This window comes from Myotis yumanensis, unplaced genomic scaffold (assembly GCF_028538775.1).
Source record: "Myotis yumanensis isolate MYYU_CA2020_CCGP unplaced genomic scaffold, mMyoYum1.0.hap1 SCAF_4, whole genome shotgun sequence".
Taxonomy (NCBI): Eukaryota; Metazoa; Chordata; class Mammalia; order Chiroptera; family Vespertilionidae; genus Myotis; species Myotis yumanensis.
The window spans coordinates 103,678,621-103,690,440 of record NW_027223755.1 but is presented as its reverse complement, the minus strand read 5'-3'; the positions used below and the strand labels follow the sequence as shown (position 1 = coordinate 103,690,440).

The following is an 11,820-nucleotide window of genomic DNA, read 5'->3' as shown; positions in this document are numbered from 1 at the left end:
CCGGGCACTCAGTGGGCCCCAGATGTCCTTGCACAAAAGTATGCCACTGAGGGGGAAGCCAGCTACTCTGTCCACAAGGCCTTCTGGACACCAGATAGTGGGACCCCTCTGGCAATCCTTCCTCAACTGGACCCTATGGGTACCTTTTTGTTCTGAGGCTGGGGGTTCTGAGGTGCAGGATCTCAGCCAAGGACCTGAAGCCCCTGACAAGTCGCCTAGGCCTGCTTCCAGAATCACCCCGTGGAGAGGCTCCCAACCTACAAAGCAGGAATGGCTGCACCTGCTCCACAGGCCTTGCTGGGGAAGGTCAAGTCAGAAGATGTGCATGCTGAGCCCACTTCTGCATTTTGTCCTGATGGAGAACCAGGCAGCAGGGCCTGCAGCTGCTGGAGCCCCTTCAGGGGAGTTCCTGAGCGGTAAGAAAGGCGCTTTTGATTTAAATTCTCTGGAAAGGTGATAATAGCTTCTCATCTACAGAGCATCCAGTCTCTGGAGAGGGGACTGGGTGACTTCAGAGCAGGGAGTGGGCAGGGCAAGAGAGAGGCAGGCTCAAGGCTGGGCACAGTGATGCCTGGCCTGATGACCCCAAGGGCCCTTCCTGTCCTGCCAGGTGGAGGTCAAGGGTGAACAAGCACTAGCTGCTGGCTCCCCCTGTGCTGCAGCAGTCAGTGCTCAGTCTCTGGCCCCTCTGCCGACCCAGTCCCCCACCTCTGACCAGCTGAGGGCCAGTAAGACAGCCTGCTGGCTGTTTCTGTAAACACTGTGTGCGTGGGTGGATGTGCCTTCTTTGTAAACACGGGAGGCTGTGTCTGCTGTAATCCAGGGACAGCCAGTTCTGGTGGAGGGGACATGGCCTGAAGAAGCGCACAAGCAGGACCGTCAGGGTTCCTAGTGGCCCTGCCCACCCCTGGCTAGCCTCTGCCATCAAGTGTCCCCGCTTCCTGCTTCCCCAGAGAGCCACTCACTGAAGGCAAGTGAGGAAGGCCCAGGCACTCATCAGCGGCTGCCCACCAAGCAGAGGGACCTGCTCCTTAGGAAGCCTCCCCAGGCACCACGCCAAAATGAAAAGGCAGCATCCACAGGGCTCACAGTCCAGTAAAGGCTGTGCGGCTTTGGGGTGGGGGGTCACTCAGTGGTGCTGCCCATGGAAGGGTTTGCTCTCTGTGAAGTCCACCTGCTACTGAAGGCATGGCATGGATGCAGCGACCCCTTGGGAGGAAAGTTCTTACTGCCCATTCCTCGCCTGCTGGAAGGACATGCTAGCCAGGCTGCCCTCGGTGCCACACACTGGGGCCTGGTTGCTGTGTTGCTCCCTCTGCACAGTTCTGATTTTTAGGAAGCGCTAACTCTCATGTGGCTTCTCCCTAGCCCATACCACTCTGTGCCTGATCTAGTAAGGGCTGCACTTGGCTCCGTTTTGACAACTTTTATTATTTGTTTAAACATGTGTTAAGAGATATTTTACACATAAAGTCAACCCATTTTGAGTGCACAATTGAATTATTTGTAGTAACTTTACAAAGTAGTACAACTATCACCAATTTTATTGCTTTTAATATGTTTTATTGGTTTCAGAGAAGAAGGGAGAGGGAGAGAGAAATAGAAACATCAATGATGAGAGAGAATCCTCAATCAGCTGCCTCCTGCACACCCCCTACTGGGGATCTAGCTGGAAACCTGGGCATGGGGATGTGCCCTGACTGGGAATCAAACTGTGACCTGTTTCATAGGTCGATGCTTCACCACCAAGCCACTCTGCCGGGCCAACTACCACCAATTTTAGAACATTTTTATCACCCCAGAAAGAAATCCATCTCCCTTAAGCAGTTGTTCCCCACATCTCCCTACCTCAGGCTCTGGCAACCACTAATCTACTTTGTCTATGGATTTGCCTATTCTGGAAGTTTCACATAAATGGGTACTTTATTCCTTTTTTTCCAGTACTTTATTCCTTTTTATAAATGAATATAGACATTGTGTGGATAATACCACATTTTGTTTATCCGTTGATCTATTAATGGATGTTTTGGTTGTTTCCACCTTTTGATGATTGTGAATTATGCTGCTGTGAACATTCATATGCAAATTTTTGTGTGGACATGTTTTCATTTCTCTAGGAGTAGAATTGCTGCATTGTAAGGTACTTTTATGCTTAACTTTTTGAGTTACTTATAAATTACATGTCATATGTGAATATGGTCTCATAAAATGGTCATCATTTGTAGGTTGGGAGCCTGTCTGCGGCGTGGCTCAGTTGGATGTTTCTCTCTCTCTCTCCTTTCCTCTCTCTCTAAAAATCAATAAAAACGTATTCTCCAGGCCTAGCCAGTTTGGCTCAGTGGAGTGTTGGTCTGAAGACTGAAGAGTCCAGGTTTGATTCTGGTCAAGGGTATGTACCTCGGTTGTAGCTCTGGTCCTGGTCCTGGCCCTGGTCGGGGCACGTGTGGGAAGCAACCAATCAATGTGTCTCTCTCACATTGATGTTTCTCTGTGTCTCTCCCCCTCCCTTCCACTCTTTCTGAAAATCAATGGAAAAATATCCTCAGGTGAGGATTAACCAAACACACACACACACACACCACACAACATATCCTCTGGTGAGGATTAAAAAAATGTCATAAATGAAGAGAAAGCCACCCCCGAGGAAACAATGCTGTTCCTTTGTTGAGTATCCTTCCAGACCTAATCCTACACAAGCATTCCATTTCTCTATATGTAAATCTAGAATGAAAATGATTGGCTAGGTTTTATTAAGCATAAATGTTGAAATTACACTGGGCATACTGCAGTCATTTGCTTTCTTCTCTTCTCATGTAGGTGCTATCTGCACCTTATGCCGCTCACTTGGTTAATGTAATAGTTCCGTCAGTTTCCTGACTTTCATCATCACTGCAATGCTGCCCTGAAATCCTTTGAGCTCCTTTCTGAGGATTTCTCCATGCTAAATCAGATAGAATCATTAGCCAGTCCAACCTCCCTCCCTGAGGTCTGTTCCCCAAGACTACTTGTTTATTCTCACAATTCTCACACCCATATCCTGGTCCACAAACGATGCTGCCAATCTGGTGGGTGAAAAGGGTATTGTTTTACTTTAATTTTCATTTCGAAGAGTGAAAATTAACATCTCCACACATGTTCACAGGCTTCTCATACTTCTTTGCCCATTAGGAAAATTACCCATCCACCCGGTAAACAATCCCAAAGTCCCTTCCTCCTGGAAGCCTCCGTAGTCGTGGGCCCTCCAGAGTCCCCTCACCTGGGCTGACCCGAACTCAGCTGGGCATCTAGGCCCGGGCACGTGGAGGCAGAGTCCTGTCACTCCGCTGCTGGAGCCTGTGCTGCTATCACCCGCCCGCGGAGCCCCGGATTCTGGAACGTTAGACCTTCCCAGCCACGCGCTGTGACCTACGACCTTGCGAAGGACAGACGCCGCGGACTGGACCCACACGGAAGGGCCGCGCCCACCTCCCAGGCCCAGCCACCGCCCCCTTCGGGCCCACCCACTTTGGCAGCGGAAGTCCCACCTCTCCAGGATCCCCAGTGCTGATTGGCCGCTTTTGCCCGCCCAGGTCACGCCCCGCCACGGGAGGGCGGCTTCCGCGAGTGCAATTCCAGGAGGCCAAGCCGCGCTCTGTGGGATCTCTGCGGAAGCAGCCGGCCGCAGATTACTAGGGGGTTTAGTCCTCCCGGACCCAGCCGCGTCACCTCAGCCCGGGGACCGCCACCATCCAGCTCCGGTCCATTAGAAGAAGGGGGCGTATGCAAACAACCTGAAGTTCCAAGCTCCTCATTGGTGAGTGTGTAGTGAAGAGGGCGGGAAATAGGGTGGGCTTAGAGGAACGTGATCGACGTGCTGTTGGTCCAGTGGCTCTGGGAGGATCAGCGGAGGTGTCCAATGACGACGTGGAGGGGCGGGACAAATGTGAGGTATGATGGGGGCAGTGGGCGGGATTGCGGGTGGTTCCGTGACGCTCCGGTCCTGTAGTGATGCTGACTGACGTGCAGGTAGACCAGTGATTCTTGGAAAGAGGGAGGCGAGTGTCCAATGGCGACAGCGAGAAGACGAGGCGGCTGAAATCTCCGCAACTCTGTGTGGGGAACGGTGGGGGGAGGGGGGGAGGGCAGCCATGACAGACGTGTACAGAGACCAATGATATCAGGAAAGGGTCGGTGGGTGACCAATGGAGATCCCAGAGAGGTGGAATGGGGCGGTGATGGGGAGGAGTGACCGGAGGCTTTGCTACAATGTGTGGGAAACGGTGGGGGCGGGCGTACGTGAAGGACGTGCATGCACACCAATCGATGAGGGCGGGCAGGAGGCGGGCGGCCAATGGCGGCGCGTGGTCTGGGGGCGGGGCGGGGCTGCTCGGCGCGGTGCGGGAAGCGGCGGGGCGGCGGCATCGCTGAGGGGAGGCGGACCGCGGAGCAGGTGCGGGCGGCGGGCGCGCTTGGACTCTGCGTCCTGGGCGGTCGGTGAGGCAGTGGGGCGGTCGGGCCCTCGCAGACCGTGCCTCGCCTTTTCCCACTCACCCACGCCCGACCCCCGCAGATCTGTCGAAGGCCTCCTCCCCGCCGTGCTCCCGCGGCCGGCGCCGTGGGCATGCGGGCGCGGCCTGCGCGCGCGTGAGCGAGGATGGGGACGCAGGGCAGTCCGGTCAAAAGCTACGACTACCTCCTCAAGTTCCTGCTGGTGGGCGACAGCGATGTGGGCAAGGGCGAGATCCTGGAGAGCCTACAGGACGGCGCGGCCGAGTCCCCGTACGCCTACAGCAACGGTAAGGAGGCCCCGCCGCTGGCCTGTCCTCGGGGAGCCGCTCCGTGTCCCCTCCCGGCAGGGGCTCAGGGTACTCGGCAGGGCTCGCCCTGCTGGGCCCAGTGCTGCTTGGAGGCGGCGTGAGCACCACGCAGTCCCCACAGCAGTTAGCTGGCCTGGGAGGCGGACTTGATCTGCCACCTCCTGTCACGTAGGGTCTGTAATGAGAACTGCGCCAGCCAGCCATTTGCCCTACCCGGTTAGACTGCAATTAAGAGGCAGGGATCAACGCCTTGCCTTTCTTCATCTCCTCACTGTGGTTAAAGCCTAACACTGTCTGGCAAGGAGCTGGCCTGTGGCAATTTGCAATCTGTTTTCTTTCTCACCATTTTCAACTCTAATGGAGGCCCGAGGCGGGGAGAAAGCAGCTGGATCCTGAGCTTACAGCTTGACACCTTTAAGTGTCAGCTTGAGGCCCTTTTAGAGGCTAAGGGCTTAATGGGAGGCTAAGATTTTGCTGTGAGCCTTTGGAGGAGGGCTTTCATGACCGAGTAGCTTTGTGGCTCCTGGGTGGCAACTGACCTAGGAAGTGTGTGGAAAAAATGTGCCGGAGCTGGAGGAAGGATGTAAGGGGGGCGCATCCAGTGGTGGAGCTCTCATGAGGTCCCGGTGGAGAACCTATGACAAGGTGTGCCGGGGATGGCCAGGGTTTTCTCACAGCCCTGTGGAGTGTGTGCACAGATGGGGCAGGGGGCAGGGGGCTGGGGAACGGGTGGCACTCAAAGGCAGGCTTTTCCCTTGAAGTGTTTACTCAGTGCTCAGGGAATCACAACCTTGTTGCACAATAAAATGCATTATTAAAATTTCTTTTAAAATTTCTGGTTGCGTGACTAAAATACACATCATTAGCACTTGTCTGAGCTCCCCTTAATTTACATGTTTAGCAAAGTTATTTTGGCCAAGAAGCAGTGTAGCCAGTTCCACCTCTGCAGTGGGGGCCTTGTCCCAGGCCACACAGGGTGTTTCCATAGGAGAATCAGAGACTCTGCTTAGAGTATGTCATCATCCAGTCTCTTCAAGGACCTTTTGTGCTTCAGGAAGTTCTGTCTTGTCTAACTAATTTTACTTCAAGTCCTTGCGCTCCACACTCTCTGTTGCTTTATTTCTTGGGCTCTTGTCAGTCCTGTCTGACTGCTCTGAGCATTTGCTCTTTGCTAAATTGCTTGCCTGTGCGCAGCTGAGAGTGTGGACCCAGCTTTTCCCACCCTTTCGATTTAGGACTTGTCCAGATTGGGTTACCTGGACTGGCTGAACGCCCTTCCTGCTGTAACAGCTTCAGCAGTGGGCAGCCGTGCCAGATTCATGCTGTGCCACCTCCCGAAGCACATGCTTTCAGCCCTTGAGGAGACACCTGGAAGGGCAAGAAAGAAGGAGCTCTGGGTGTGTTTTTAGGTGAGGGAGGAAAAGTGTGAGGCCCAACCGGGGTGGGAGAGGGAGGGCCTTCTTTGGGGCTTTAGCAGGCCCCTTCACCAGCCACTGCCACCTTAATGGACACTTGGCAGCTACTGTTGAGTTGCTTTTCCGTTGGTAGTGTTGCTTCCTGGAGCCCTGCGCCTGGGCTGCTGGTGGTATATGAGAAGAGTGTGAGAGGCTTTGGGCTTCATTAGGGGCAGCAGTATTTTCCTGGGACATAGGTTTGCACTTCTGAGGGTCAATTTAGGCTCCACCGTCAGGTACTGTAGCTGGTGCAGTGAGCATTCAGAGAACACAGAGCCACTAGCTGGGGAGATAGGAACTGCCTTCTGTCCCCGCTGTCAAATTGCAGGGCATTGCCACATTTCCTATGACATGCTGACTGAGTAAAGTGTGGAGACCTGCCTGAGGTAGCAGAGATGTTTGGTCCAGTGTAGGGCCATCTGCCAGAAAACAAGAAGAAAGCCCAGTTTTAGACAGGTTGTATGTGCTGTTAGGGCCAGGGCACATTCATAGGTTGCTGTGGGTCCCCCATAGCATTAAGCGGAGAAGGCAGAGTACCTGTCCCCTGTTTCTAGGGTACTAGAAGTGAAGACATGCACAGTGGGTCTTTGTGGTCAGTGCATTGGCTCACTGACCCCAAGGCCTGTTCTTATCAGGGTGAAGTTGGTGGCTTGAGCATACTTCTTTCTGCTCCCCTGAAGGCTTCCTAAAGGAGACTGTTGGGAGTTTTGGAAGCTCTGGAGCTGCTGGTTCTCAGGATTCAGCATCATGGGAATTTTTCCTTTGAAAAGTTGTAATATTCAGGAGTGTTGGTTTTTTTTTTTATTTCTGATCCTCTTACAAAGGATATACATGTGTTTCTTTATCCCCTTTGTTGCTAAAAGCCCTCAGCATGTCTCTAGGCTTTTTGTTTTTAGCCTAAACGTTTAGGTTCTTCTGTCTAGGAGCAGATGACACATGGCCTGTGACAGGTGTGTCACTAAACCCTCTTCCTTGGGCCACCCAGATGATTTACCCACATTGAAGTCTTGTCTAGCTTGTTCCTCAGACATGTATGTGAGTGCACGTCGCTCTCACCAGCTTCATAAACATGTGAGTCATCAAGACAGTCTTTTCCAGCACTAGCACCTGAAGTAGTGATGAGCCCTGTGTGCCAACATGCCAACCCTTGCGGGAGCCCACAGTGGCTCTTGGACTCTGGGGATGCTAATGTGCACTGTGCTTGTAGGTTTCCGTAGAATTGGAAACCTTCTTCTCAGGTGGTTTACTTTTTTCTTAATACATAGCAGCAATTTTAAGGGAGAGGCTGTGCTCTCCTTGGACAGAGCAGAACACTTTGCATAGAGGTTCTACCAGGCCATCTGCTGGGGAAATATGCTTCGGAGCATAAGCGACAAGGAGTCTGGGTTTGGAAGCTGGCAGGAAAGTAGAGTGTTCCGTGAGCAGCTTCTGTTCCTGAGTGCACTGCCTGATGTGACTCTGCTCCAAGGCTGTGGGTCCCCAAGGCAGTATGCTGGGTGCACCGTGGTGCATAGCCCACCCCTTTTACCTAGGGTGGTGAAGGTCCTGATCAAGACAGTTCTATCCTCTGCACCTTCGCTCTCACAGATCTCTATGTTGAGGGTCGATAAGATGCGATATAGTTGATATGACCGCATCTTGAAAGACTTGAAAATAGGAATAACTCCATGTCTCTCTGTTTGCTCATTGGGGGGTCAGTATTGGTGGGAGCTGCTCATGTCCTTTGAGTCAGGGGCACGCAGAGAGGGAAGAAGGAGGTCCGATGAGCAGGAGGAGTGAGACAGTTGTGACAGGTATGGATAAAGTCGGGCAAGCGCTGAGGTCTGCCAATAATATTTGGACCTGCTGGTTCATTCTTTCTCTCTTTCTTTCATTCTCTCTTTCTAAAATATGGGTCTTAATAAGCTTTTAAAGGTTTTTTTTTTTTAATATATTTTTATTGATTTCAGAGAGGAGAGGGAGAGAGAGAGAAACATCAAGGATGAGAGAGAATCATCAGTTGGCTGCCTCCGGCATGCCCCCCACTGGGGATTGAACCCACAACCCGGGCATGTGCCCTTGACCAGAATTAAACCTGGGACTCTTCAGTCCGCAAGCTGATGCTCTATCCACTGAGCAAACTGGCTAGGGCCCTACAGGTTATTTCTATGTTAGTACTGTGCCTGTGGGGGGAGGATGCCAGAGTGTGGGCTATGGTCCATGTCAGCGACCCAGCAGCTGGGCCTGAGCTCACCCTGTCCCCCAGCTCCATGGCTTTTCACTAGACAATTCCAAATGTCTCTTTTCACCGGGATGCAAGTGGGTTTCAGTCCTCAGTTCAAATTTCAAGAGTATATGGTGTCTTCAAACACTTTTCCATACCATTTTCCTGAGTCAGACATGCCTCTGGCCTGTACACCCTGGTGTCTCATCTGGGTCCTCAACAGTAGCATGGGACCTGCACACAAGAGGCACTAACTAGATGTGTGTTCTAAATGAAGGAGCAGCCTGTATGCAGCATCCCCATTCTGACGGGTACCTCACAACCCCTCCCAGTTCCTCTCTCCCTCTGTACTTGGTTGGGTTCTCATGTCTGGCTTTTGCCCATTTTCTGGGCGATTTATTGGGGTTTGCCTTCTCTCTGTCGGATGCCAGGTTCTGAGGTGGGTACTGAGGTGGGTGTTGACCTGAGTGATATGTGCTAGGCCCAGGGCTGAGCTCCTCGGCGCTGCTCCTCATCTAGTCTTCACTGCCATCCTGTGATGCAGGTACCATCACCATCTCATTTTACAAATGAGGAACTAAGGCTCAGACAGGCTGAGGACCTGTAGCTATCTCAGGCAGCATGAGGCCTGGCACCACTGTCTTAGTGCTGGCTGTGTGACCCCCTTCTTCAGGAGTCTGGCACTTTGATTGGTGGGAGTGACCTTCTTCTCGCTTGGTACTCTTGTGCTCTTGCCCTCACCTCCACCCTGGGCTTGGGCCTGGGCCTGACTCCTCTCTCTGATGACCCTCCTCTCTAGTGCTTCCCTATGCGTTTGGCTTACTTGTTCTCAGTGCATCCCAAACTGAACTCCTTCCTTCTCCTGGTACCTCTGTCCCTGGTCCTGGGCCTGCCTTCTTACTCTGATCTGGGGCCTAGGACCAGTCATGGAGGCCCATTTTTTCCCTTCACTACATTGCTCCTGCCTTGCTGCCTCCCTCCTGTCTGCATCCAACAGAGCAGCAGAAGCCCGAGAGCTTCCAGGTCAGCCGCCAACCACGGGTTTACAGCGAGGTTTCCAGAAGGCCACAAAGGGCCACACATAGACCCATCTGTGCCTGTCTACCCCTTTGCCAGAGGCACTCACCTGCTGTGATGTAAAGATCAGCCTGCCCCTGCCTGGGAGGGTGTCAGGCCTCACGGGGAGAGGAAACAGGTTACCTTATCTGCTTCAGATTATGCTAACTTGGCTGGTTTGTAACTTGGACTGGTGTGGCCTTTCCTAAATTTTCAGAAAACAGTTGAGTAGGCAGAATATTTTCAATGTTTAAGTTTTTCACCAATCTTTAGCACTTTATGTAAGCTAAGCAGTTAATAGAGCAAATGCTCTACTGTGCAGAGCCGGGTCCCTCTTTCAAGGTTGTGTGGTCACAGTGACACTGCTGTGTCATGTTGTGTATATGTAATGTCATTGTTCCCATTAGCAAGAGTGTTTATGTCTTGGATGATGAACTAAATAGAAATATGTTACAGGAAGTGGGGAAGAAGATGCGAAGGTCTAGTAGGCACTTTTGCCTCCTGTTCTGTATGAATTGCAGTTGGCAAAGTGTGAAGTGGTTGGTCCCTGAGAAGCTGGCCACTTACTTGGTCTGGGGTATGGGTGAGGAGGAGGAGAAGGGATGGAGTTGTAGTTAGGCCTGCGTAGTGGGCATCACTTATAATGGGGGTGGCATGCCTCTTGATGGGTTGTTATGGGACCTGGGGCCACATCAGTCAGGGCGTCCTTCTTTGGGCGTTTGGAGAAAGTGGGGGGAGGTCTTTCAATGTCTGGCGCCCTGGCTTGGAGCAAACTGCAGAAAAAATGGGAGAAGGGAGGGGAGATGGCTTATGGGGCAGAATTTAGTGCCCTGGGCTCTAAGGAGCAGGATGTTGAGACTGTGAGTGCAGAAATCAGAGACCACTAGGTGTGTGGGGTCATCATTAGGATGGGAAATGAGGGTAAATATAGTGAATAAAGTGAACTTGAACTTTGAGGTAGTAACCGAGGGAATATTGCCAAGATGGGAATACTAGTATCTCATTGATTGTGGACATGTGCCCTTCAAAGGGTAGAGGAGGGATGGAGGACAGGTAAATTCGACACTGATGGAGGAGGTGAAGACCCAAGGACCTAAGCAGGATGGTGGGCATGACCAGATAAGCTTTGGCCCCTCAAGGCATTAGGTGTTGATGTCCCAGAGGGTTATGGCACTTTAGTTAGACTCACAAGCGGGAAGTGATTCATGCCGGGTTGGGGCAGTGCTAGGAAAGTCGTCTTCAGGATGGTGAAGAGGGAGGCAAGGTGAGGAGTGGTCTAAACAAGGGAAGCAAGGGGTGTGGTGTCAGGAGGCCAACATCCCTAGAGAGGGAGTCCTCCACTACGGAGAAGGTGTCCTGGCATCTTTTTTTTTTTTTTTTAATATATTTTATTGATTTTTTACAGAGAAGAAGGGAGAGGGATAGAAAGCTAGAAACATCGATGAGAGAGAAACATCGATCAGCTGCCTCCTGCACACTCCCCACTGGGGATGTGCCTGCAACCAAGGTACATCAAACCTGGGACAGCCCTTGAGTCCACAGGCTGACGCTCTATCCACTGAGCCAAACCGGTTAGGGCCCGGCATCTTTAAGGAAGAACAGAGAATGGAAGAAGGTCCAAGTGCTGGAAAGGCAGGCATGCCACAGATTTTGAAGTGTGAGAGTGTGGACAGCTGGGTGCCAGATCTCTGGGCAAGTGAATAAATGTAAACCCTAGACAGAGAGCTAAGCTGGGTGATGAGCAGGTGTTTGTGAGCCCAGGAAGCCTCCAGGTGGTTCCTAGGTTGAGTGGCAACACTGTGGCTGAGGTGGACCTGTGTTCCTTCCGGCAGTTCTTGGGGTCATAAGCTGGTTCATTACCAGCCTGGACCTTCCCAGGCAGCAGTTGTCTGTCAACTGGGCCAAGGTAGGGTGAATGACTGCTACTCAGATCTCTGCTGGGAGCGATGGGTGACAGCTTAAGTGATGTTATCAGGACTTAGTTGCTTTGTACAGCCTTGAGTGACTGAATGAACGTGATGATATCTAACAGGTATCTCACAGGGTGCTGACGTTCTGTGTTTAGGTCCAAGAGTCACCGCAGATGAATTGGGAGCTCTAACTTGGCAGCAGCAATGACTCTCCGAGCCCCCCACCCCACCCCCCCGCCCCGCCCAGGTACTATTGTTGGTATCCATCCCAAAGCCTCTGGGGATGCACACTTAGCACTTGTTCAGTGAGTCTCCTCTAGTTACCTAATCATTTTGTGTTGATTTCTGTTTCTTATTTGGTCCTCTCTCTTCCTGGTTCCAGTGTTGGCGGGCCTCAAACT

The 11,820-nt window shown here is 52.2% G+C and overlaps 1 protein-coding gene across 2 annotated transcripts in view; it reads left to right on the top strand.

Moving 5' to 3' along the window:
* Positions 1–3,614: 3,614 nt before the first annotated feature.
* Positions 3,615–11,820, top strand: part of RAB40C (RAB40C, member RAS oncogene family) — a 32,524-nt gene continuing 24,318 nt past the window's right edge. Inside the window, exons 1-2 of one of the 2 annotated variants that reach the window (XM_070413376.1) lie at positions 3,615–3,793; positions 4,550–4,775. In XM_070413376.1, coding sequence (XP_070269477.1) covers positions 4,634–4,775 — 142 coding nt within the window. In that variant the 5' untranslated portion in view covers positions 3,615–3,793; positions 4,550–4,633. Of the gene's footprint in view, positions 3,794–4,376; positions 4,430–4,549; positions 4,776–11,820 lie in introns of those variants that run through there. The other variant, XM_070413375.1, reaches the window with a different exon arrangement.